This window comes from Balaenoptera borealis (assembly GCF_965194805.1).
Source record: "Balaenoptera borealis genome assembly, chromosome: 14".
Taxonomy (NCBI): Eukaryota; Metazoa; Chordata; class Mammalia; order Artiodactyla; family Balaenopteridae; genus Balaenoptera; species Balaenoptera borealis.
The window spans coordinates 90,378,836-90,406,025 of NC_138875.1; the positions used below are offsets into that span (position 1 = coordinate 90,378,836).

The following is a 27,190-nucleotide window of genomic DNA, read 5'->3' on the forward strand; positions in this document are numbered from 1 at the left end:
CAAGAACAACAAAACCAACCCAATCAAAAAATGGTCAGAAAATCTAAATAGACATTTCTCCAAAGAAGACATACAGATGGCCAGTAGACACTTCGTATTTATTGGACGTTGGACCAGGTGTTTTGCAAAGTGATTGGGCCAAAGTGGTTACGCCACTTTCCCCGCCCGGAAGGAAGGAGGTGCTTGTTTTGTGGGGTCTCATCAACACCAGGAACACCCTAGTCTTGTCAGCCTGGTGGTGAGAACGCTTTCTCGGCCCACGGGTGGGCTTTGCTTCCCACTGACGGTTCCTCCTGTGTCCTCAGCTCCGGAGAAGGCATCTGGTCGAACCAGGGCTGCGCTCTCACCGAAGGGACCCTCAGCTACTCTGTCTGCCGCTGCACGCACCTCACCAACTTCGCCATCCTGATGCAGGTGGCCCCGCTGGAGGTAAGCGCCAGGCGAGGAGGGGCTCTGGGACCGCGAGGAGGTGCCCTCTCTCCGTCAGCCTGCGGTGGGGGCCGGGTGGCAGGGCTTCGTCGTCAGCGCCGGGGGCTTCAGCCGCAGCCGGGCAGATGGGAGCCTGCGCAGGTAGGGAGGCCCGGTGGTTGGGGACATCCATGACGCTCCGCTTCTTTGGCAAAAGCTCCTGTGCTCCAGGTTTCCTCAGCCAGCACCTGTGCAGACCCTGGGTCCCTCTCGAGGATGCACGTGCCGCCTAGGAGGTGGTCATGGCCGCGTCTTCTGTCTTTGGTCACTGGGCTGTGAAACCCTCCCTGTGCCACGGGCGTGTCCAGCAGAGCGAGGTCCTCGGCTATAAGCCGTGTGCCTGGATGTCCCGAGAAGGTGTCACCGGGGGTGGCATACAGCTGCATCTATGTCCAGGGTGGCCACGCCGTGTCCTCGCAGCATTTCTGCTGTGAGACAGGAGACCCTGGGCTGCAGACGGGGCCCTGGACCTGTTTCTGAGGGACCTGACTTCCAGCCCCAGCGGGAGTGAGCCCTGAGGTGGGGGACGGGATTTCCGACCGCCCCCTGCGTCCTCCTCTCCAAACGGGGACGTCTATCCTCAGGTTAAGGATGGAAGAGGCCCCTCCTGGTTGGGTTTCTCTGCTTCAGAATATCTAATCTTTATTGCCTACTAGGCTTGGTCAGCACTAAGAACTAGAGGTTAACTTCTGTGGTTCGAGGGAGGCGTAGCTTGTAGGAGAAGACAGAGTGCTCTTTAAAAATGCAGATGTGGGGCTTCCCTGGTGGCGCAATGGTTAGACATCCGCCTGCCAGTGCAGGGGACACGAGTTCGAGCCCTGGTCCGGGAAGATCCCACATGCCGCGGAGCAGCTAAGCCCGTGCGCCACAACTACTGAGCCTGTGCTCTAGAGCCTGTGAGCCACAACTACTGAGCCCACGAGCCACAACTACTGAGCCCGTGAACCACAACTACTGAGCCTGCGTGCCACAACTACTGAGCCCATGAGCCACAACTACTGAGCCCGCGTGCCACAACTACTGAAGCCTGAGCGCTTGAGCCCGTGCTCCACAACAAGAGAAGCCACCACAATGAGAAGCCCGCGCACCGCAACGAAGACCCAACGCAGCCAAAAATAAATAAATAACTTAAAGAAAAGGCAGATGCCCTGCGGTGGGACCCTCCGAACTATGACCAGTCCCTGACATCTGGGCGTGATGACTTCCTTGGCTTCTTAGGCCCACAAAGAAAACTGAATTTTCCTGGTGGGGGTGGGAGAGCAGGGAGTCGATGGGGCTTCTCCTAGGATCTCCTAAGATGCAGGGTGGGTCGGGCACCTGGAGACAAGTTTGGTTTCATCCCATTCTGGTTGTGGAGATTGAAGATGTTTTACGACTCTGAATTTCTGGCTGCTCCTGAAGATCTGTGGCGGCGCTGGGCTGGAGCTCTCACCTGGGGCAGTGGGGCTGGAGCTGGGCAGGGGCTTTCTCCTCCTGCGTCAGTGGAGCTGAGTCCTCCAGCCACTTGGCACACCGGCCGCTTGTCAAGAGGATGCTCTGACCTCCTCACTCCCACGTGCCTGAGGGAAGGGAGGTGGCGGCTGACGGGCAATGAGATGCCCCGGCCGCTGGGTCGCCGTTGCCGCATGACCTGCTCTGGCAAACTCACCTCCCGTCACGCGGGCCGCCCTCTCAGGGCGCGTCCACTCGCAGGGTCTGTGTGTTTATGAACAGGCTCCGTTCTCCTGGGTGTTGTACTCCAGGCGCTGCACACACTGGGCGTCAGGAGGTATCTGATGAGCCCGTGATTGCATCCGTTTTGTTAGGGAAGGTGTGGTTCTTATAGCAACACCCAGACTGCATGCGGCGTTTACCTAAGGGTTGGCTCCTTATCCACCATCATTCGACAAATACCTATCGGGTATTGCCAGGCCCAGAGGTTCATTTGTAAACAAGAAAAACCGTGTGTTTCTGCTTTGGAGTAGTTTATATTCTAGTGGGAAAGACAGAGCATAAACAAATTAGCGGGTAAATGGTAAGTTCGAAGAGCAATAAGTGTAGGAAGAGCCTCGGAGGGAGCGATGGAGGAGACAGCAGGTGGGGAGGGAGCGATGGAGGAGACGGCAGGTGGGGAGGGAGGACGCCTTCTGGGAGTGTGGTCTGGGCGGTTGTCTCCGAGGAAGTGACATTTGAATGGCCAGCAGAGTCTTGTCTCTAGGAGGCCTGGGAGAGGAATATTCCAGGCTGAGAAGGAGAGTGCAGAGGGCAGGAGGACTGACGAGGTTGGCGTATCGCGGGGGGAAGGTGGTGAGCAGGGCGGCCTTTCCATCGCACAGCGTATCATGGATTTTACAAGCAGGCTGTGAATTACTGATGGAGACTCCGGAGAGGAGTTCCTGGCGGTCCCTAGGAGGACACGGGGGCTGCTCCGCCCCCCACCCCGCAAACTCCCCGCATGGACACACGCAACACTGTCGATCTGAACGGATGACCCCCTTTGCTCTGCTCGTGGTGAAGCTTCAAGCGAGGGTGGGGCGAGCAGACTTCTCAGCAGCCCCATCAGACCGAGTCGCCAAGAGTTGCTAGGTTACGCCTGGGAAAACTGGCGACGCGTGAAATGAAGCCCAGGCGTTGACGCATCAGCTTTTAGTTTCAGAGCGGGCAGTTCTGTCGTAGACTTGAGGGGTACAAGCCCACCTGTCTGCCCAGCGCACCTGTTGTCCAGGCAGGTGTGACCCCCCCAGACAGTCCCAGCGGGAGCGTCTTCTTGAAGGTGTGACCTTTAGGGGGCAGTTGAGTGACTGGCACCTCCTCCCTTTCCGTTTCCATCCTTCCCACGTGCTCAGTCAAAACCCTTTCTCGGGACTTCCCTGGCGGTCCAGTGGTAAAGAATCGCCTTCCAATGCAGGGAATGCGGGTTCCCTCCCCGGTCTGGGAGCTAAGATCCCACACGCCACGGAGCAACTAAGCCCCTGCGCCTCAACCACTAATCTTGCGCACCTCAATGAAAGAGACCGCGTGCTGCAAACTACAGAGCCCACGCGCTCTGGAGCCCGCGCGCCACAACTAGAGAGAGAAAACCCGCACGCCACAACTGGAGAGAAGCCCGCGCGCCACAACTAGAGAGAGAAAACCCACACGCCACAACTAGAGGGAAACCCGTGTGCCGCAATGAAAGATCCCTCATGCCTCAACAAAGATCCCGCGTGCCGAAACTAAGACCTGACGCAGCCCAAAAAACAAATAAACAGAAAAAAAACACCTTTCTCTCGTTGACCTGCAGCTCTTTAATCCTAAGTTGGGGCACACACTGGGTTGTGAACCATTGGTAGCCAGGGGGATCAGTGCCGTGGGCCGTTGCTAGTGATTTAAAGAAAAATGAAATAAGATGACAACACAGCCGAGTGCATTGGGAGTCGGGAGAGTAAGTCCCTGTTGCGAGACCCAAGCATCAGCCGCCCTGACTGCGCGAGGCTCCGGTTCTGCTGGTCCGTCCACCCAGTCGCTTCCTCTGCCGTCCTTGCTTATCCTAGTCCGCAGGTCCTGACGCCACTCATATCTCCTGGCACATCAGGCCCTGGCAGATGAGAAGCATGGCCTCTGTGGGGCTCCCGCCTCCACCTCTGTCCTCCAGCCAGGCCCCCGGGTCCTCCCTCCTGCCACGGCCTCGGCCCTCGTGGCTCCGTCTTCATCCTTCTGGTGTCACAGGGGAGAGTCCAGCCACTCACGTTGGCCCCCGGCAAAGGCACCGCCCTGCCGCCACGCGGCACCTGTGTCAGTAGTGCCCGGAGGGTCTGGGTGGTCCTGCGACCCAGCCCCCTCCTGGACAAGTGGAGAGAATGAAGCCCAGAGGGCGGGCTGGCCCAGCCTGTGGTCACTCATCCATTCACCAATGAATTGTTGAGCTCCAGGTGACCCCTGGGCTCTTTAGGCATTATTCTGGAAAAATACAGCGCTCAGGACCTTGAGTGTGGACGGAGACGCGGCCCGTGAGGGCAACCGTGGGAGGGTCAGGCGGGAAGACAGCGGTGGCCCCGCAGGGCCTCCTGAGCGGGGGGGCGACGGGTAGAGACCCGGGGGGTGTGGGGGAGCCGTGCAGACGCAGATGGAAGGGCGCGCAGGCGGGGGGGCCGTGGGTGCGAGGCTTGAGCATGAACAGCAAGGAGGCTGGTGCGTGGTGGGCGCCAGGGAGCGTCAGACCCAAATGTCCGGGGCGCCGAGAGGCCGCAGGGGTGACGGGAGTGGAGGCCATCGCGGGGGGTGTGGTGAACTGAGAGCCCTTGCCCTGCTGACGGGGCAGCCGCTGTGCACGCGGGCTGGAGCTGCCGCCTCTTTGATTGAGAAAAGCTGGAGACGGGTTTTGTGCAAAATCTCCTGATTTTTAGATGTGTCATTAGTTATCCTTTCTAGGCCACGTGTGAGAGGTGTATCCGTGGCCTGGGCCAGTCCGATGTCTGCAGACCAGCAGCCTGAACCCCACGTGCTCAGGGACCATCGGGTCTTGTGAAAACGCTGATCTAGGTTCCTCAGGTCTGGGTGGTTCCCTGCTCACAGGGCCCAGGCGGTGCCCAGGCACTGCTGGCCCCAGACCTCTCTCTGAATAGACCCTAGGGTCAGGCATCTTGTCTGTCAAAGTCAGATCAAGCTTGTGTTCACGTCCCGTGAAAGTGGCTGGGCCGGTTGTTAACAGATTTGAAGGGCGAGTTAGGGTTAGTCTGATTCTAAACGTGTGCTCTGTAGCAGGTGGAGATGGGACCTCGTTTGGGGGTCTGAAGGGAGGCAGTGGGACAGATGGCCCTCCAGGAAGTAAGATGCAGAGGAGACTGGTGAGACTGCCTCTTGGGAGAGCAGTTCCAGGGACGCAGGAAACAAGACTTGTTCTACAGTGAGCCGCGGGCAGACCGAGAGCCAGAAGAAGGGCAGGTGTTCTGTCTGCAGGTGTGGCAGCCCTGGGGTCACTGGCGGTGGGTTGTGGTCCTGGGGGTCACAGAGCAGAGTGCCTGCTGGTGACAGTGAACACAGGAAAGGCACTGTTTGGGGGTCTCTCCCCTCCTTCTGGCCTCACCATGCGGGCCTCACAGATGAGGGTTTGGGGACTTCCCCAAGGTCACCAGAGTCTGGACTTGAGCTCTGCCCTCCTGTGCAAAGCTCAGGCTGGTGGTCACGCCCCTGGATGGACCCTTTACCCACCGAGGACTAAATCCAGTTTCCTCTGTGACATGGGTGGGTCTGTTGGGCAGTGGGAGTGGGCAGAGGGGCAAACACTCAGCAGGAAGTTGTGTTTGTGCCTGCCGGTGGGAGAGGGAGAAGAGGCAGCTCGGTCTAGGAAGCTGGAAAACTGTGGTCACAGAGCATCTGTGATTACAGATCTGTCGCCACTCAGTGGCAACACCAGATTTAGACACAGTCAGTGGGTGTCTTCATGGAAGCAAATCATATCTACTCATCGCCAGGAAAGGTCGATTTGAAAATGGTTTAAAATTAGCTGTGCTAAAAATGAACGTTTTCATGAACGTTAAAAAAAGCAACAAGGCAGTTATCACAGGTAGATGCCAGATCCGTGGGGCTTTCGGAGAATGAATGAAAACAGCACGAATGCCTTTACTTCCCCGACGTTGAGCCCGTGCCTTCCTGGGCTCCTGGGCAGGCTGTCTCCTCCGAGCCCGCGTTGCTTCTCCCTGCCCGTCTCTCCTGGCTCCTCTCCACCCAGCTTCCGCCTCGGGGGTCTGCCCTTGGACCCCCGCCTCCCCGAGCGAGTCAAACAAGGGTCGGGAGACACTGGACCGAGCCCCCCGGCCTGTGTGATACGCCCCCGGTAATGCATTTGTGTGGAATGACCTCAGATGAGGGAAGAATACAATTCACAGCTTGGGGAGGCCGTTGCTGAGGTCTGAGAGAGCATTGCTCGTGGCTCCTTCCCGGTGCCCAGCGGCTGGCGTTCGGCAGGGGGCCGGCTGAACAAGTGTGTGCATGAGGTAGTCAGTTCCACAGGGGAGAGCAGCTTGGAGGAACGCAGGAGCGCTCCCCCCGGATGCCGGAAAGCCCGGTGCATGCGGGTTTAGTCAGTACCCCTGACTCCCAGGCACAGGGACCAAAGGTGCACAAGAGGAGGCCGGCGGGTGCTGGGACCTCGCTCATCTCTAAGGACTGACCAGCAGCGGGCGCCGGGGACCGAGGAACAGAGGCTCCCGCTCTGGTGGGCTGCTCCAGGCAGGATCCGGGGCAGGGGGCAGGCGGGCATCACCCCGGGTTTCTTGTTGAAGCAGCAGTAACCGCAGTGGCTGCCTTATGAGTGGAATTTATAGGTAGGAAGGGAAGTCAGAACAGGCAGGATCAGGGGCTGCCCCTGGTTCCCTCATGGGCTCCTTGACAGCAGCCTGGGCCTGGACGTCTGTCCTGGGAGGGGGCAGGAGCACTGTGCCAGGACAGGTGCACCTGCGAAGGCTGGACCTCAGGGGCCCCTTCGCCTTCCCATCAGTTAGGGAGCCTGGGGCCGGGGGCCTGGCAGCCACAGGGAAGGAACGGTTCCCGAGACAGAGTCACAGCCCGTGGTCTGCAGGCTGACTTTGGCCGGTGGATGTGTTTCAGTTAGCCCATTATTTTAAAATAATTTTTTAAAATTTATTTTATTGAACAAAATAACATTTTACAACATTGTGTTAATTTCTGCTATACAGCAAAGTGATTCACGTTCTTTTTCATATTCTTTTCCATTACGGTTTATCACGGGATATTAAATATAGTTCCCTGTGCTCTACAGTAGAACCCTGTTGTTTATCCATTCTAGATATAATAGTTTGCATCTGCTAATCCCAGCCTCCCACTCATCCCTCCCCCACCCCTCCCCCTTGGCAACCACAAGTCTGTTCTCTAGGTCTCTGTTTCTGTTTCATAGATAAGTTCATTTGTATAATATTTTAGATTCCACATATAAGTGATACCACATGGTATTTGTCTTTCTCTGTTTGACTTGTCCTGGCCATTATAAATAGTGCTGCAATGAACACGGGGGTGCACGTATCTTTTCGAATTATAGTCTTCTCCAGATATATGCCCAGGAGTGGGACTGCTGGGTCGTATGGTAGTTCTATTTTTAGTTTTTTCAGGACCCTCCATACTGTTCTCCATAGTGGCTGTGTCAATTTACATTCCCACCAACAGTGCAAGAGGGTTCCTTTTTCTCCACACCCTCTCCAGCATTTGTTATTTGTAGACTTTTTAAAATGATGGCCATTTTGCCATTTGTCAACATTTCAAAACTAAGAGATATTATCTAAAATTTTGGATTTCTGGTTTTCTTAAAAAGAAGAAGAAGAAGAAGAAGACGGTCTGGCCACACAGAGCTTCCACTCCTGACAGAGCAGCCCTGCTCCCTGCGGGCGGGGGTGTTCCCTGCAGTTCTCCACAGTCCCCACCACTCCCTATCACCTCCCTCACGCTAGGGGCCATTCGTCATCATGTTCTCATTATTCTGCTTTTAGGCAGACAGTAAAATGCTTCTTGTTCTTTTCTCCGGCGGGAAAGCGACATACGCACTAAGAGGAACTGTTGGAAAAGAAAGGAAGATAAAGATGTCTCTTTGTGGAAGAATAGCTTCACTTGTTTAGTATGTGTGCACGCTCCCGGCTGGCCTCCTGAATTTATATGAGCTGCCTCTCTGGAGGCACTGGCGTTTGTGGTCTCTGACTCAGAGGAGTCCATGTCCTGAAGCAAACTCCAGGCTCTTCTGGGCGTTTCTAAATCTAGCCGCTGGTGGGAAAGGAAGGGCACGGCTGGGGCACACCACGCCTTCCTGAGGCTGGAGCTGCAGTGCGGGGCTGGGAAGGGGGTGGTGTCCCACCTTCATAGGAGCCCCTCCTCCGTCTCTCAGGGCCCATGTCCAGTCTGGGCTGATGGTTAGAGGACCCACCGGTGGCTGCCACACCCTCAGACTCTCGCTGTCAGGGAGGGGCGCGGGAGCCTAATTACAAGGCGGCCCTGGGGCTGGTGAAATGCCCCCTCTCTGAGCTGTATTTGTGGTCCTGGTGGGTGTATCGCAGACAGGCCGGGCCAGCATTTAGTCCGGTGCTGGCGGAGGGCTTGATTCACCATCGGGAAGCAGGTTCTTTCCTCCAGGGTCTCCAAGCGTGCAGGTCACTTAGGCAGCTTCTGATGGGCACCTACTGTGTGTGGCTCTGTCCCCATCACTGGGGTGTGGCCAGCAGCGGCCCCACTCTGCTTCCGGGTCAGCTAGGCACTCGGCCCCTCCCCCAGCACACCACATGACCTTGAGCAAGGGCCCGCTCTGAGCTTTGGCTTCCCTGCCTGTGACGTGGGTGAGGACCCCCTCCTCATGGAGCTGTGGGGGGGGGGGGTCAGACACCTCCCAGCCCAAGTGCTGAGCTCTGAGCACCCAGCAGTGAGCACTGAGCTCTGAGCACCCAGCCCCAGGCACTCGGCCTGACCGAGGCCGCAGTGATGTCAGCACTAGCACCGCCTGGGACGTCCTGGCAGCCGAGGAGCCGCCTCAGAGAGGAGTAGGGAGGGGACTGGGATGGAGCAGGGCTGAGCCTGGGGACCACAGACCTCCCCGCAGGCAGCATCAGAGCTCCGGGCCGGGTGTCTCTCCCGCTTCTTTCATTCTTCCGAAGGACGGCAGGGTCCTGAGCCTCTAGGTGCGGAGTCAGGACTACTGTCTCCTTGTTGACGGGGGTCCTGCGGGAGGAGGGAGCTGAAAAGTCTCTGTTTTGCCCTTTATTCCCCGCCCCCCCAGGATGTAATGCCTCACCTTGTGTATCTGCAACGGAGGGGCCGGTCCTAAATGCCTTCCTCTTGCAGATCCAGAAAGGCCCCCCGCGTCACTCCTCAGTTCCCTGGTCCCTGCAGTTACGTAGGAAAGGGTAGCAGACAGGCTCCCGCTGGGTCCTGGCTGGTCCTCTGGGCTCTGCTTTGCATACCTGCTCTCTCCCTCCTGCTGATTCACCAGCCAGGCCCTTCCAGGCTGTGTTCGGACCAGGAACTTCCTCTTCGGACCCCCCACCATCCATGTCCACGGGGTGAATCTCACCAGCCTCTCCGGAGAGCCTGGGACGGTGCTGAGTGGGGCACTGGAGAGGTGCAGAGAGTGCCTCCCTTCCCCCCTCCCCCTCCCCTGCCCCTCCCATCTCTCCCCCTCCTGTCTCCCCCTCCCCTGCCCCTCCCATCTCTCCCCCTCCTGCCCCTCCCATCTCTCTCCCTCCTGCCCCTCCCATCTCTCTCCCTCCTGCCCCTCCCATCTCTCTCCCTCCTGCCTCCCCCTCCCCTGCCCCTCCCATCTCTCCCCCTCCTGTCTCCCCCTCCCGTGTCCCTCCCATCTCTCTCCCTCCTGCCTCCCCCTCCCCTGCCCCTCCCATCTCTCCCCCTCCTGTCTCCCCCTCCCCTGCCCCTCCCATCTCTCTCCCTCCTCTCCCCCTCCCCTGCCCCTCCCATCTCTCTCCCTCCTGTCTCCCTCCAGGGCTTCCTCGGGCTCTTTCCCTGAGTCCTTGCCTTGCTGCCTCTCTGGGGTGGGCATGTTGGCTGAGCTCTGGGGCTGGGCCCTGCCTGCCATCCCCTCTCTCCCCGCTAGAACCCCAGGCATGCAGGCACTGCGACCACCTGGGACTGGTGGGAATGGGCTGAGGTGGTAGGAGCAGACGTTAGGCGGAGGAGACAGCAGCCTGGTGCCGTGGGGTATCAGCTTGGCATCGGCCCGGCCCTGCTGTCCTGGGAACAGTGCCTCTCTGTGGGGTCAGGACTCCCCCCCTGCAATTTCATTATCCCCCAGTCCTCCACCCAGACCCAGGCTGCTACTTCAGGGGAAAAGCAGCCACTGCTTCATTTATCCTAGAATCTTCTGAGAAGCATCTGCTCTGGAGCTGTGATGGGGCTTGAGCTGCACGGGAAGCTGGCAGCGGGGTCCCCGAGGGCTCCTCTCTCAGGGCTGCCCTCAGGATCGAGAGCGCCCTCCGTGGGGTTGGGGTGTGAGCATGGTGGCCAGGAGCGAGGACGCCGGGAATGAGCCGGGGTGGAGCTGGGGCGTCTCCATCCCGAGGATCCAAGGACTGATGTGCAGCCCCCCAGAGGGAGGGAGACGGGAGAGAGAGGGATAGAGGGTAGGGCAGGGAGGCCAAGGGCTCCACAGTGGTTCAGGGCGGTCAGCTCTGGGCTGGGGGACTGAGTCGGGGACTGAAGTGTGTCATGACCCAGAGCGGGTAGATTCCACATTTTTTGTCGTAAGCATTATGGATCTCCGCATCGTGGTGGAAAAAGGGGCAAAGGGGAACCATCTCTGATAAGCTGCCACCCCCTGTGTCAGGGGTGAGGAGCCCTACAGGAGCCCAAGGGCTCCTTGCCGGACTGAGGTGAAGCCAGGGCCAATTCCTTGGGGTGCGTTTGCTGTAAAGATGCTACACCACGTGGGAAAAGTGCAACAACACAGAAGGCAGAGTTGAGCACGCCGGCTCCCCCCTCCATCCCGGGTCTCCCAGGGCCCTGCCCGGAGCAGTGGCTGGCTCTGTCACCTCAGAGGCAGTCTCCGTGTCACTCCCTGTTCCTTCAACACAGTGCTGCGTGCTGTAAAGACTGTTGTATGCTTCTGAAAGACGTATCCTGGTGACTGGTCCATCCCTGTCTGCGCGGACTTACCTCACTCATTTTCACCACTGCGTGCCTCCCCCGCCCACCCCGTGATTTCTCTGCGGATCAACATCAGGTGACGGCAGTCTTTGGCTGCTGCGAACAATAAATATCTGTGTGCAGACTCCCTTCCCTTCACTGTGAGCGCGTCTGTAGGAGAACTCACCACAGTGGCCGTGCGGGGTCAAGCAGCGCGAGGCTTTAGCTTTTCACAGATGCTTGAAGCCACCATTTATGGGGGGGGGTGTGTCTGCTCCAGCCCCGCCTCCGTGCAGAGAGTGTTGGGGTGACGGGTGTCTTGGGTCCACGTCCTCCCGTTGTCCACACGCCTCCCCCAACAGAGGCTGTACGTGCTTTGCAGTCTCAGTGTTGCGTTACCCCCGTCCCACCCCCATGTATAAAGCTGGAGGTCACACAGCTTCCGGTTAGTGTCTTGGGGGCCGGCAGCCTCAGGGGCAGGGCCGGCGGCTCCGCGGCTCCCACCAAGGAGCTGGACGCAGGAGAGATCCGTTCCCCAGGAGCCCAGTCTTGTCCAGGTCCCGGGCCTTTGCTCTCAGACCCACCCCTTCCCCTGCTGGGCTCTGCATCGCAGGGCTGACCACTGCTGGCTGGCTTCCCAGGTCCCTGCCCCTTGGGGCTCTGGTAGGAGGTGGGAGGGGAAGGCGGTGACGCCCCGTGCCCATCCTCTCTCGCAAGCCTCAGGCGGCTTTCCTGGCCTTGTCTTTGCAGCCTCCCGCTGGGCAGCTCCTCCAGCCCATGGCCCTGGCTTTCCCAGGTGACCATGGGCCAAGCAGGTGGCTTCCTGCTGTGATTAATTAATGCCTGGGTCGTGCCATCGTCCCCGTGGCATCTCTGTTCCCCTCTCCCCTTTGTGAACACTGCCCGGAATTAAATTTCCAAATCTTTGAGAGGCTGAAGCGGTTACTGTTTTCCTAGCCGGCCCCAGACCGGCACACAAGCTGTGGGGCTGAGGGGAGATGCTGAGACATCCCCAGGAGCCTGGTCTGGGTAACAAGGGGGTGAAGGGGCTCCGTCCTCGCCCCCGCTGGCTCCTTTGATGAGGTAACCAGCCTGAGGAAGGCAAGTCACTGACATCTTTTGAAAGACATTGGAGCCAAGTCTTCATGCATCCCGCGGGGAGAAATCCCACCCGATGCACCACTGCAGGGCTGTGGGTACCAGACCAGGTGCCGATGGTCTGGTACCGATGACCTGTGGACAGAAGCTCATCTCTGCCTGTCCTTGGGGCTGTGGGCTTATTTCCACCCCTGGAATGTGAGATTCACCTGCCGTCTGGACTCAGCGCAGCGGGTGTGGCCGGCAGAGCCTGCGGCTTGTTAAGCCCAGGGACTGTCGCCACACCCCCCGCTGCCCAGGGGCTGAAGGAAGGCGCGTGGCCCAGCCGCCCCGCGGAGGGCAGGCTCCACCTGGATCCCAGCAGGAGGGGAGACCAGAGGCACGACGGAGCCGGCCTGGCGGAGAGCTGGGGGTGGGGTGGCAGAAGCAGAGGAAACGGAACACAGGGTCCAGGGGCAGCGAGGGGCCGAGAGCATCCGCACCCGGGCTGATCCAGCAAGTGGGCTGCATGCGCTCAGACGTGTCCCCACTTGTCCTTCGCTCTGCTCGGGCGCAGGTTCCCTTGACAACTGGTTCCTGCCAAGTCCAGCCAGTGAGAGCCAGGCACGAAGTGATACACCTCTGCTGTCGCTCAGAGGCTCCTGACGCTGCCTGTGTCACCTCCGTGGTCCCTGCTCCTGCTGTACCCCGCCTCCGCCGCCGACCTCAGCTCATGGGACAGGCCTGTTGTGTTTCCAGCTCTGCCAGTGGCCCCAGCTCTGCTCACATCTCCCCTTCCCATTGTCCTTCCCACCCTACGAGGGCAGAGGCTCTTGCTGCGGCTGTCCTCTGGGGACCCTCACCATCATCTCCTTTTTCAGGGTTTCCCACACTTCTACACCTACTTCCTATGTTCAGTCCCCTCTGCTGAATCTTTCCAGAGGCGTGGACCCTCCTGCCAGAGCGACTAAGGTGGTGAGGCAGAGGTGCAGGCGGGGCTGATCACTCGGGGGCCTTGGAGACCCTGGGAGGGAATGTGGATTTCATTCTAGGTGCAGGGGTGCCCAGGAGGCGGGTAAGCTGGGAGCCACGTGTGCTGAGTGGCGACTCGGCTGAAATGGGGAGCGGTGAGGGGGTCCAGGGGCTGGAGGAGGTTAAGGCAGAGGCTCGGAAACTGGGGAGAAAGAGGGATGCATAGCTACATGTCAGCTGAGGAACCCACAGGACTGGGTGAGGGTGGGCTCTGAGGGGAGAGGGAGGACCCAGCGTGACTCAGGTCTGGGCCCCCCTCCCCGTCCCCCACCCATCACCTCACCACGGCCTCTGTGTCCATCACAGCCTGGTCAGTCTCAGAACTAGCATCCTTATTTCCTCACTCATGTGTTTATCTGTTTATGCCTTTGTTCACTATCTGCTTTCCCCACCGCAGTGCAAGCCCCAGGCTTGGCACACAGTGGGTGCTTAATACGTGCTTGATGCAGAGGGGGGCCCAGGCCTTCTGGGGTCAGCACTGCTTTGCCAGCTGTGCAGCGCTGGGCGGTCACGTTTCCTCATCGTGATGACCAGGATGGCCGCAGGCTGCTCTGTGGGGTCAGTGCCCGCATGCAGCAGGTGCCCAGTAAAGGCAGCTCCGCTCTTCGCCTCTTGACCATCCACCCTTCTGTGAATGCCCCACTACCCCAGACAGGCATTCTGATCTTGGTTCATCTCTGGAGCATCTGGAGTTTGCCAGTCCTCTGTTAGATGCTGGGGACCCCGACACGAGCAAGACAGACAACTCTCGTCTCGGTGGACCTCACCACTTAGAGCGCACGCTGCTTCCAGGCCGGGAGACCCTCTCCCGTCCTCTCCGTCCACTTCCTGCCGTGTGTCGGGGCCTGCGTGAAGCCCACACCCCCGCCCATCCAACCTCACAAGGCACAGGCTGTCTGCAGGTTACAGTGGAGCCGTGTTTAACACAGGATGCAAGTTCACTTAATACACTGACTAACCGATGGGCTGAACGCGTGTTAAAGTTATAAAGCTCTTATATAAAAAGAGAGGGAAGTAAACCCTTCAGGCAATCAGGGTCTCTCAGATTGTCCCCCCACCAACACACACACCATTCTGCTCTGTAGATTTGACAGCTGTTTTAAACCAGAAAGGTCTGAAGACCCCGACTTCTGCAGGCAAGTTCCTCCTGGTCCCTCCTTTGGTCTGCCTCAGTGCTATTCAGACCACTGTACAGAAGGATGATATATGAGGTTACCTGCACAGACTGTGGATACTCCAGTTTATGGGGGATCTTAGGGGTTTTCAAGGGTCCTTTTGATCACCTCTAATTTTTACCTTATGGCCTCACTTTATAATTCAAGTGCCATGGAAAATATGATCTTCCAATCTAGTTTGCCTTATGTTCTGTATAACCATTTCAAGACGGGCTGGCCAGGATGTTAGCAAGGGAGGGGCCATATCTCATTTTTTAAGTGTTCTCTATCGTGCCTGGCTTGAGGCTGGCTTTGGTTGGGTTTGGTAAAAGTTGTGATGAAGAGTTGGTTGATTGGTGGGGTTAGTTGACGGTGAGATTGGTTGATGGTTGAATTGGTTGATAATAGGGTTGGTTGATGGTGGGGTTGACTGATGGTGGGGTTGGAAGGCATATGGTACAGGGTTGGGTAGGTGCGGGTCTGAGGCTAGGGCTGGACTCCCATTTATCAGAAGCTCTAGGCCGAGTGTGTGTGCAGAAAACAGGAAAAGATTTCAGCTAGTCTGGCTGGCCAGGTACAGCCCTCACGCCTGGAAGCTTCTACATTGTGCAGTGAACTCTCACGTGAGCCTACTGGAAGCTCCCTAGCTCTGTGAGTGGAGGAGGTAAAGATTTATTACCTCTCTAAGAGGTATGCAAACAGTGATGTAGATTAAATACATCTTTTATGGTGAATCAGTGCGGGCGGGAGTCAGGGGAGTAGACTTGAGGGCTCTTTCTACCCTAAAACCTTCAGCAAATACCTGTGGAAAACCATCATTCTCAGTAGTACCCTGCTGTTCTCAGAGCTGTGGTTGATGAGACAGTGGAAGTTTCAGGAACGTGATCTCTCTCCTTGAAGACCTCACCATCTCTCTGGGAGTAAGAAGACTCTCCCGTGAAACGTGACAGTAGTACCAGAGTGGGACGCATCCCACTGGGGGGATGTGAGATGTTTGGGCAGTACAGCGATGAACAGGGGTGGGAAGGGGTGCGACATCGGGGTGCGAGGACTCGTGCGGAGAACTTGGGCTCAGGGCCAGCCTAGGAACGGGACGTCCCAGTGGCAATGGGGTGAAGGTGTCACGGGGGCCAGGCTAGCTCTTGGATGCTGACGTGTTGCTTTCCTTCATTTGCTGTCATTTCCATTGGTAATTTAAGTTAATTTCAATTAGGTGAGTGCTGCAGAGGTGGACCTTAGTTTCCAAGAACAGTTGGTGGTCTGTGATGCCATAAACTCTGGTAACTGATACTTCCCTCTACCTCTAGGCAGAGATCATTGTGATGTTGGGACAGGACTTTCCAACTGTCTTACGAGACAGCAAAGAAAGGTGACATAGTTGGTATAATGCTAGTGATTCCTCACCTGGTTTGTTTGTTTTTTTTTTTTAAAGAGTAGTCAGATACTATTTTTTTTTAAATTTTATTTATTTATTTTATTTATGGCTGTGTTGGGTCTTCGCTCCTGTGCGAGGGCCCTCTCTAGTTGTGGCAAGCGGGGGCCACTCTTCATCGCGGTGCACAGGCCTCTCACTATCGTGGCCTCTCTTGTTGCGGAGCACAGGCTCCAGACGCGCAGGCTCAGTAGTTGTGGCTCACGGGCCCAGCTGCTCCGCGGCATGTGGGATCTTCCCAGACCAGGGCTCGAACCCGTGTCCCCCGCATTGGCAGACAGACTCTCAACCACTGTGCCACCAGGGAAGCCCCCCTCACCTGGTTTTAGTTCTCCGTTTCTGAAAAGTATCGCTTGAAGTAATGGCACTTCCAAAGAGGTACTCTCTTCCCCTCCCCCAAAGAGTTTGAGAAATGCCAAGTTTAACATAGCTCTCTCCATCTATATATTTACCCGAAGGAGTCTCAGAAGCCTTAAGTTGCTTGTAGTCACCAAAAGTCTTTAAAGGCAGATAGAGAGTGCAGCTTTTCCGAAACTTATCTAAAACCAGAAACATCGTTTCACAGAAGACCAGTGACAGCATCGCTCAGGAATTAGTGTTAAGCAATACAGTGCAGGAAAGTGGCTCTAGGAATGTATTTCCATTTGCCTTCCACAGATTTGTGATGGCTCAGAACACCGCTTGGCCTTTCTATCTGCAGATGGAGAACTTTAGGGTCCAGATCTTGGGATGTTGCCGAGAAGGCCGCTGCAGGAACGCACTGGTGGCCCCTCCTGTCTAGGAAGCTTGTTTTCCTGCATAGACAGGGGTTACTAATGAGGGCCCTCCCGCCCCCATGTCCAGGGCTGCTGGGTCCAGGCTTCTGCCTCCCCTGCCAGGGATTCAGCCAGGGACTGAAAGTGTTTCTTGACCCCTCATTAAGTTATCAGTTCTCGGAAACCGACCGGCTGGCTCCCAAATTGTTCCCTGTGACCCACTTACGTTTCCTGGTGGGGCCTCCTGGGCCCCTTGTCCTGGACAACAGCCCTTTTCCGTACCTCAGAGTTGCCTCCTTTTGTTCCCAATTAAGTCCCGGTGAACAGGGAAGAAGGCAGTTTAGCTGGAGGCCAAGGTCCCCAGGTGTCCTGGCCAAGGCTGGAGGGACCTTGATGTCTGGCGCTGGACACAAATGCAGAGCGAGCTCCAGGCTGGGTCTTTGACGCTGACGGAGGAGCAGGAAGCTCCCGGGATGCTGGTCTCCTAGGCCTGTGGCTTAGGGAGCACGGAGATTCTTGGATCCCAGGGTCAAATGTATGTAACCTCGAGAGGCCAGCTCCTGGAGTTTGGGGTTGTGCTGTTAGGTGAGCTGTCGTTTCTGTCCCCGTCCTTTGTGGCTTTGCATCCACTTGACTTACCGCCTACGTTTATGCTCTACTGGGCATCAGGGATACCAGCCAACTCTTACATTGCTCCGAGCACTTCACATATGAAAATTTATTCCTAGGTCGTCAGCTGGGACTTGCACCGGGGCCTATGGGTCAAGCTCTTATGGGAACCCTACATGCCGGGCGCAGAGGCACGGGGCAGGCGAGCCGCCTGCGTGGGGGGCAGTGGGGGAAGGGAGGGGATGCAGTAGCAGCGCAGGGGCGGGGCGGGTGGAGGGACCTGAGTGATGGGTGGAGCCATTTGGAGCGTCTGAAATGCGCAGAACCAAGGGCCAACACCAAAGGACTGGCCCTCTGGGTGGCAACACCAGGGCATCAGGGGGAGAGGCAGGCACTGGCGGTCACCACCAACCCCGGACGGTCCAGTGGCCGCCTCGTGCTCAGCTGTGCATTAGCCCTGGGACCCCTTCCAGCCTGAAGCCCCCCGATCAGGCTCGGGCCACATTAGCCACGGGGCCAGTCCCCCTCTAGGGCCTGGACCGGCGGCGGCTGACTGCCTCCGCTCTGCTTCCCGCGCAGCTCACGCGCGGACACCAGGTGGCGCTCTCGTCCGTCAGCTACATCGGCTGCTCGCTGTCCGTGCTCTGCCTGACCATCACGCTGGTCACCTTCGCCGTGCTGTCGTGAGTCATCTTCTGCTCTCCCCCGGGGCCCAGGGGGTTGGGCGGCTTTGTGCAAATGTCAGTGCCACCCCTGCCCACTTCGATTTCCCTTCCGGCACTTGCGCTCGGCAGGCGGCAAATGCCGGGCCCTATTTAGAGTCTGCACACGGTGTGTGACAGCTGGACGGCTGTTCCTCGATTACCTTTTGTTTTGAAATCTGGGGCGCAGGGAGGGGGCTCTGGGCGCTGGGAAAGAGCGAGGGGAGAGGAGGTGCCGTGGAATTGGAGGGCACCCGGCTTCAGCTAACCTGGAAGGCTCTGGAAAGGTCCTCAGCCCACAAGGCTTTCTGTCCTCTGGCCAGGGGAGAGCCAGAACTGAGGACCCCCCCAAATGATATCAAAACAGCCAGAGCTTTGTGGGGCTGGGCTGCAGGAGGCCCCCGGGGTGGGAACACTGGGGGGCCCCTGCCTCCCTGCCGGCTGAAGCCACATCTGGTCAGAGATTGAGGGCACCCCTGCAGCCCCCCAAGAGGAGGCCGGCAGCTCAGTCCCTCCGTGGCCCTTTCTGAACCGGGACAGAAAAATAAGACGAGAGCCGTGAGTCTGGGCGGACAGCTGACTGGGGGCTGCTTGCACACTCCCCTCCGAGCTGCTGGGCCTCAGAGAAGGGCGTTTTCCCCACACCTGGCCGGGCCCGCTCTCCGGGGATGCTCGCGAGTTTATCTGCCCCTCTTCCTCCACCCCTGGGCTTCCTCCTGGGGGTTCCCAGGTTTGGCTGGTCGGGGGGGCTGCGAGAGCATCAGCAGGGGAGGCTGTCAGCTTCCCCGGCTCCCCCCGTCCCCACTCCCCGGCTCCCCCCGGCCCCACTCCCCGGCTCCCCCCATCCCCACTGCTGCCCACTGGGGACCCGGCGCCCTGGGGGGTGGGGGGCAGGGGTACACCTTGGACATGGGAGCTTCTGGAGGGATCCGAGCCGGGTGAGAGGAGACCGGCGCAGGTTTGGAGGGACCCCAGTGTTATGCTCAGGACATTCCTCGTTCCTCAGCTATTTGCTCAGCAAGCCCACCCCACCCAGGCGTAGTCAGCTCTGAGGACGCAGCTGCGCCCAAGACAGATAAAAACACACCTGGCGGGGGGTGGGGGGGCAGACAACGAGTGAGGATGCAAAGGCTGAAGACACATCTTCACAGCCGTCGGAGCCCTGAGAGCAGAGGAAGTGGGGCTCCTTCAGGCTCAGGAAGTTCTCTCTAAGGGGAGACCTGGGAAGGGACTTCACTGGAGAGGAACGGCTGGTGCAAAGGCCCTGAGGCTGGAGCGGGCTGGGGGTCTGTGAGCAGGGAAAGGGAAGAGCTGAGTCGGGCAAGGCTCAGGCCCTGCAGGGCCTGTGGAAGGAGCTGGGTCGTTTCCAAGAGTGATAGGGAGCCATCGAGGGTTCACAGCCGGGAGTGGCAGCATCTGGGCGGGCTTATCAGGCCCTCTTCGGTGGCCTCACCCCTGCCTCTCTGCCCCCAGCTCGGTCAGCACGATCCGGAACCAGCGCTACCACATCCACGCCAACTTGTCCTGTGCCATCCTGGTGGCCCAGGTCCTGTTGCTCATCAGCTTCCGCTTCGAGCCGGGCACGGTGAGTGTGCCCCCTCGGTCCTGCGGGGTCCACAGCGGGCCTCCCTCCCATCCCCTCCTCCCACGACTGTCACCAGGGCTGGCACCTTCTCCTGCTGGCTTCAGTTCAGAACTCAGACCACTGGATAGCCAGGCTATGTTTCCCCTGGGAGAGACAGGGACGATGACAGGCCCCGCTCAGCCTCAGTCTCGGTAATGACGACACTTACGGCCCTGACTGCGTGCTGGGCGCCGTGCTGAGGGCTTACCTAGACCCACTCAGTTAATCCTCATAACAAGCCCACGAGGCGGTGCCGTCGTAACCCGCCTGCTACAGATGCCAGGTTGAGGCACGAGGGAGTTACAGCCACTTACCCAGGGTGGCCTGGTAAGCACTGACCAGGTCCTGACCTCGTGCGGTCTTGCTGCAGACACTGCCCTCTATCGCTGCTCTGACCATACACACAGCCGCATCCCCTCTGCCTGCCAAGGGCCAGCGGTCTCTGCAAAGGGACTGTGAAGACCCAGACCCACCTTGTCTCTGCCCTTTGTATCAGGCGGGGGGTTCTCCGGGGACCTAGGAAGCCTTAGATCTCACAGAAAGTGAAATGCTGAGACCAGATTGACCCAGGCTTGGGTGATGTGGGTCATAAACCTGGTTGAGGGAAGAAGAAGCAGAGATGTGCTTGCTCTGCACCAGGAAGGAAGGGGGACCAAGCAGTTTAAGTCAGTGGTCCTGGGGCGCGATCACGATTGGCTAATGGAAGATGAACTCTTTATCCCACGAAGTGAGGGTCAGCAGAGCGTCTTGTCCTCACTGCCCAGCAGGGTCCTCAGCCCACCTGCCTGTCCTGGGGCTGCTGCCTAAGGCGAGATCCGCCCTCCTCCGCGCACAGGTGTAGGGGTTCAGCCAAGCATCTAAGAAGTTCCCGGCTGTGGCGTGGACAGATGAGGCCTGCACCAGCCTCATTCTCTCCTGCTGGGTGCTTTTCAAGCTCCACTGTGGATCATCACACGGGGTTTTCTTAAAACACAGCTTTGGGTTCAGCAGGCCCTGGAATTCCTATTTCCATCAGGTTTTCAGGTGATGGCTGAGGCTGCCTGTCTAAGCCACGCTGTGAGGGGTGAGCGCCCACTGTGGGATGGCAGCAGGGGGGGGAAGCGGTCCAGGCGTCCACCATCCAGATGGTGAGCCCAGGGACCGGGAGAACCTCCTGTGTGTCTAAAATCCCAGGCAGGGCTCTGAGTGATCCGTCCATTGGATCACCTCTGTGGCAGACAGGACAGGTGACTGTGGTGGCCAGTCTCTGTGTGGGGAGGGGCCGCTCCCCACATGAAACGGGCAGCTGGTCCTAGAAGACGCAGGGCCACCAGTGCTGGGACTACAAAAATAACAGATGTGTCCCATATTTGTATCTAACTTTAACAGAGCCTGATGACCAGAAGCACAGCATTTCAGTAACTTGTTCCTTTTATTTCTTCCCTGAGAATCAACTGATCAGGGGGCCTTGGGAGGACAGGACATGGAGCCCCCATAGAGATGGTTGTTCTTGGTTTCCATATTTGTTTCCTTCCCCAGGCTCCTGGTTCCCTGGCCCTCGTATCCGAGCTTAGGGATGGGTGGCGGTGGATTCACAGAGAGCATGGGTGGGGGGATCTCTGACTGAGGCTCCGGGGTGAATCTGAGCCCACGTGGCTGGGCTTGGAGTTGTGGCCAAGACGCTAGGAGCGAGAGGGACCAGCAGACCGCTGCCGCCTTGAACAGGGGAGAGGCGCACGCAGTGGTGAGCAGGCCGCTGCCCTTGTCTGCTTGTCACCGGGAAGGCAGGTGGGGTGTCGGTGCCCCGGGCAGCCAGAAGGAGCAGACATTACAGGTGGTTCGTGCACCTCTGTTCAGTACACCTGCTGAGAGTAAAGTCCCGTGAAGCGGCCGTGTCACTCAGGCCTTTCGGCTCCAGGTAGGCAACCAACACCTTGAAACGGAGAACTGAAAATTCCTGAGTCGGGAGGTGGCAGCTACGTCACAGGCTGCGCTCTCTCTGCCCCTCAACTCCCTTCCCCTCACGCGCTCCCCTCCGGGCCGGGGTGGCTTCCGCAGCTCCGGGCTCCCATCCTCGGGTCCGAAGGAAGGAGGGAAAGCTGCTCACCGGCGCCTCCGCCCACCCCGGAGCCCACGCCCGGGGACCCGGCCAGTCACGTGCCCACCCCTGAGCCAGTCCTGCTGCAGGGATGGGGATGTGTACGCTGATTGGCCGGACCGAGACCCTGCCCTCTCATGAACCAATCACTGTACCTGGGAGGGGGTGTGGTGCAGTGATTGGCTACTGCCTGAGTCACGTGCCCCACTCAGATCACTCAGCTGGGAAAGGCGAGACGTGACTCCCCAGGAAGAAAGTGAGGCCACGTGTTTAGAAGGCTCCCCCAGAAAATGGGTGCAGGGAGGTTGGGACAACAGCAGGCTTCCACCGCTCACACCCCGAGAGAGCTTATCCTCTGTGCCGTTGCTTTGATCCTAGACCCCGTGCCAGGTGCTGGCCATGCTCCTGCACTACTTCTTCCTGAGCGCCTTTGCGTGGATGCTGGTGGAAGGGCTGCATCTCTACAGCATGGTGATCAAGGTCTTTGGATCAGAGGACAGCAAGCACCGCTACTACTATGGGATCGGATGGGGTAGGTGGGATGGGATGGGGCAGGTGGGGCAGAGGTGGGTTGTGATTTCGTCTTCATGTGAAACACCTCTGAGAGGCCAGGTGCTCTTAGGGTTGAACTTCCCCACACTCTTTTTCAAAAAAGTCAGTTTCCATGGGGAGTGCTTTGGATTTCTCTGTTCTAATGGTCAGCTTCCCTCCTCCCTGGGAAAAATGCCAGAGGCACTTCTCTGGAGCCGGTGCGGGGACAGTGGCCTGCTTCTCTTGGATTGACACCCCGGCTTTAATGCGGGGCACCAGGCAGGGGAGGTGGCCTCTAATCTCACAGTGTATGGGTGCCCTGGGGCGAGGGCAGTCGGGGCCCTGTGTTCTCAGCCAGTCACGCCTGGCATGGACCCTGTACACTATGGGTTGTGGTTGGAGGGAGGAAAGGAATTCTGATCTCTCGGTCGCTCTTACCTGGAATAGAGTTTCTGCTCTTACCTGGAATAGAGTTTCTGCCCCATGGTGCTGGGGAGAATTGAGAAATGCAGGCAGCCTGCCCCAGGGAGATATTGTGGCTCTGGACTGGGTCCCGGGGGAGGGAGCCTGTCTTGTTGGCCACAGCTGCCTGGAGTGGAGCAGGTTGTAGCCCAGGTGTCCCAGCGTGTCAGTTTTACCCAGACTTAGTAGGTTTTCTTGAATAAATTTTTCTTAATTTGCTGCATGCCCTTAAGAGAATTTATAGAGACTTTAAGTGGTTGTGTTTTTTTAAAGCTAACTTTCACTCGTTATGGTGGTCCTTCATCCTGGGAGTCACCTCCCCACTGACTTTGTTTAACTTCCTTCTTGCCCATCCTGAGGAGGAGCCCCGGAGCACAGGAGACCCTGCTTCCTGCCAGAGTAATTGACACCTGGCATTCTTGCATCTGCTGTAAAGCATTAATCCAGCATAAGGGACCTGCTACTTGTGTCTAGTTTTCTTGCGATAGATTTAATTTTCACGGTCCCCATGGTGCAGGGAGCAGACAGACATTTTATTTTGTGCTTTGAGCTGGCTAACGTCGTTTATCTGGGGGACGTAGTGGAGGTAAATTATGTGCCCCTCCTGGCTTTCCTGCGGAGCCCAGAGAGGCTCACGGGGGCAACGTGGAGAGAGGAGGCACAGCCGCCGCCTCCCGATGGGTGTGGCCTCGCAGGGAACTCCCGGTGGTCGCCAGCGATGTCCTGTGTCCCACCTGCGGGCAGGCTCGCTGTTCATGCCGCGCTCCTCCTCACCTGGATGCCTTTGCTCTGGCTGGGCTCTCAGCAGGAATGTCCTCTCCTCTCCATTTTCTTCTTGGTGAGCCCAAGTCAAGCATGACCTTCTCCTTCCGTCCTGCCATGACTCCCTGACAGAGGAGGGTTGCTTCTGCCTCTGACTTCTGACTTCATTTAGTAAAAGGGTTTACAGGACAAGTGACCAACCGCCTGTAATGGCTAGTTTCTGTATGGAAACGGTCAAATGGTTTAGAGATATGTGCACGCACACACACGCACACACCCCGTAGCCACAGCAAGGACAGGTGAAATGAATTAAAAGTGTGGAGTTTGTCTCTGCAGTGACAGGAGTCAGGTGTGTTGGTTCAAGATGGAGGTGGAGGTGGGGGTCATAATCCAATCCAGCCCTGAAGGATCTCTTCTTTGGTCTGCACAGTGTTGGAGAAAAAAAATGAATGATTTGCCAATACTTAAAAGTGGAGAGATTTTGCATAAAATTATAGAGTTCTTTTGAAAGGTGAGGTGATCTGGGAACCCTGAGCTTCCATTCCTACTTGACAGCATTGGCTGCGACTGTACGATTTCTGATGCCAGCGTCTTCCCTGTGGGTGTCCGAGTGTACAGCCTCTGTCAGGCGCTCCCTGCAAATGGAGCGCTGGGCTGGGTTCCAGCAGGGCTCTGTCTCCACATCAGCGTCCCCTTCACTGATTTCCTCAGGGCTCTGAATTGCGTCCTTCCTTCTGATGGGGTTCGACTTGGCTCTGGGCCTAAGTACGGACAGTCTGCAGGCAGCTGGCCTCTCTGTACCTGCAGTTATGAATTAAGAGGGAACTGGAGGCTGACCCAGGGCCCCGGGGGGTGACCCTGCAGGGAGGGTCCCCCAGAGAGAGGCCACTTCCCTGGAGATTTTCACCGTGCTCTTACCCTGACCTTCAAATGGTATCATTTTTTGAAACTCAAGGCCTGTGTTTTTGACTGAGTTGGGATTGGAGGTGTCAAATTAACAACATACCTGAAGTTTAGCTGCATGTCAGGTCCTGTGCTTGAACTTGAAAGGTGAGTGTAATGTAATCTTTGTCCTCAAGGAGTCCATGTGGGAACTGGGAGATCAGGTGAGTGATAAAACAGTTGAGCCTTTACACGTTGGTGCAGCAGACATGAATCTCTGACCACAAACAGCAGATGTGAATCTCTGACCACAAAGTCAGAAGTGAAAGAAATAATCATAAACTCAGTAGCGAAAGAAATGCAACTTGCTTTATTTTCCTCTGTTACGACTTCACTTCTTTTGTGAGTGCCCACTCAGAGGGTGAAAACGTCATCAGAGTTCATTCTGGACCCCGCCTTTCTCTGAAGTTGCACTGGTGTCCCAGGGAGGTGACACAGTGCCAAGACCCCGGGACGTGCATCCGTCAGGACAGGCTAGGTTATGCTGCCGTAACAAGCAGCCTCCAACTCACATGGGTTGACAACAGTCGCATTTATCTCCTGCTTACACTGCGTGTCATCAGCGGCCGGTGGCAGTGGGAGGGGCTGTGCTCGGGGCAGTCCCTCAGGGGCCCGGGGTGATGGAGAAGGTGCTGCCTGGAGCCACTGCTGGATGCTGTGAGAGAGAAGACGAGCCGGGGGGATGTCACCCGGGAAATCAGATACTTAGCCGAAAGAGGCATGGGTCAATTCTGTTCACAACTCACTGCCCAGAAGGAGCCGACAGCTCAACAGCCCCAGGGTGCAGAAGTGCAAGCCTCCATGTGCCCAGAACGAGGCATCCAGAGTGTGGCACAGTGACTTCTACCGGAGGGCGGGCCACTTGTCTCCCAGCGTTGTCATCTCTCTGCCCCTCCTCTGTCGAGACACCCCACCCCTGTATTGGGTTTCATATCATCCATCCTCTCGGGGCTTTGCTCTGCGGGTCTGGGTTAACATTTCATAGCAATGCTCCTTATGGTCGCTTCTCACATCACCCCTCCCTCCTTCCCTGGATCTTAGGGGCCAGCAGCCAGGGAAGCACCAGTGTGGTCCCTCTGAAAGGTCACCACATTCCAAAGAGAGCACTTCTTGAGCTCCACAAAGTCAACGTCCATAGGACAGGACCAGAGGAACCCCAAACTGCGGAGGCAGGTCGCGTGTCTGCATGGGTTATGGGGGTGTGAATTTCAGATGCTAGCAGCAGTGGAAAAGGCATCGGAGTTGGTTCATAAGAGTGGAGATTATCATGCAGAGATGGGCTTCATACGTCAGCACATCCTTAATCACATCCATGGCCGCAGCGCGTGTGATCCTCACCACAGCCTGATGGCACGTGCTGTCATCTCCATTTCCAGAGTGAGAACGTGGCAGCCCAGAGAGGTTCAGCCGGGTCCCTGAGGCTGCACAGCTGGTCCAGGGGCCCTGGGACTAGAGCCCGGTGTCGTGTGGCTCCGAAGCCCAGGCTTTTCCCACTCGCTGACTTTTCCATCCTGTTCCCACGCTCCTCTTCCCGCCGCCTGTGAACCTATCCTTGTTAACAGCACCCTCACCCAGTGCCTGTGGCTCCTGCAGCGTGTTTCAGAGAAAGCAGAGGGTAGGGCCCACCTTCTTCTCAGACCCTTCCGGTCACTGCCCTGTGGCCTGTCTTCTGAGCGTCAGTGTTGCTTTGGGGATCGTAGGAGAAACGTGTCAGTTGTGAAGGCAGAAAAAGAATCTTCAACTCCTCCGTTTAACTTTGGGTGGCAAAGAGATGCCAGCCCCTGACTTGGGCCCCCGCCGTGGCCACGATCGGGGGAGGGAAATGTGGTGTTGACTCAAAGTGAAGTCAACCTCAACCCCTGAGTTTGAAAATCTGTCCTCCCAGGCACCCCGGGTTCTTACTGCACCTTCCAGAACACCCCCGGACGGGGCCCGGGGGACGCTGCAGGGTCCTGCGTGCACCTGCTGGGCTGTCCTATGGACCCAGATCTCCTGCAGTGCCCACTCCTCCCGCGCCCCAAGGCTTGAGCTTCCTCAGGAAGATGGGGTGGGGGGGGAATCTTGGTGCTCAGTGCCCCCAGGGCCCCTCACCATCTCAGGGCCCATGTGATCCTCCCAAGAGAGCCAGGCAGCGGGGTTCCCTGCAGCGCCTGAGGAAACCGAGGCCCTAAGTGAGTGGGTGGCAGGATGCGGGCCGGATCCTTGGCGTCCCGCTTGTCTCCTGTGACTCTGGGTCCATCAGGGCAGGAGGGCCGCAGCCAGAGGCTCCAACACCAAGAAAAAGGCTCTGGCTTCTACGAGGTCATGCACGCGGGTAGAAAACCCGAGCGTGACAGCGGGTCAGCAGTGAGAGGTGCGTCCCCTCCCGGCCCCTGGCCTGTCCACCTCTCCCCAGAGGCTGCTTGCTGGTCTCCTTTGAGGGCCCGGTGACTGTCTTGTCCAGATGTGCTGTGATGTAGTCAGACTATTTTGACATCCAGACAAAGTGTTTCAGAGACAGGACCACTCTCCAAAGACTCCTTTTCAAGGAGAATCATTTAACACTGCTCCTCAGAAGGGCCGGTGTGGAGCGGACCAAGCCACCAGAGGTCGCAGGAGGGCTGAGGCCTTGAGGCGCCCAGGCCTGGAGCCGGGAGCAGATCTCCCATGGGCGGGGCAGGCTCGGCCAGAGGGGCACAAGGAGCCGCCTGTCCTAATGTATCTTCCCCTGCCCCCTTTTATCCCAGCAATCTGCAAAGTGCAGGGTCCTGGTCAGGAGCCCTTCCTCCTGACCACCCTCAGGAGGGGAGGGTCAGTGGGTGGAAGGGGGCCCTTTGCTGTCTCTTCTCCCCCCTCCCTTCCCTGCAGGGGGGCAGAGGCAGGTGCTGTGCTCAGGGCGCCGGTCAGACAGACGCCCTGGGCATGCTGCTTCCCCAGCAGCCGGAAGCGCGTTGTTTTCAGATACAGAATCAGATTCATAACGGATCTGCCCTAA

At 57.9% G+C, this 27,190-nt stretch overlaps 1 protein-coding gene across 3 annotated transcripts in view; it reads left to right on the forward strand.

Annotated features, from left to right (window-relative positions):
- Positions 1-27,190, forward strand: part of ADGRD1 (adhesion G protein-coupled receptor D1) — a 154,506-nt gene that overhangs the window by 103,399 nt on the left and 23,917 nt on the right. For all 3 annotated transcript variants that reach the window (XM_082353228.1, XM_082353230.1, XM_082353229.1), the window contains 4 exons: positions 306-429; positions 17,697-17,800; positions 19,292-19,403; positions 21,898-22,051. In XM_082353228.1, coding sequence (XP_082209354.1) covers positions 306-429; positions 17,697-17,800; positions 19,292-19,403; positions 21,898-22,051 — 494 coding nt within the window. The remainder of the gene's footprint in view (positions 1-305; positions 430-17,696; positions 17,801-19,291; positions 19,404-21,897; positions 22,052-27,190) is intronic.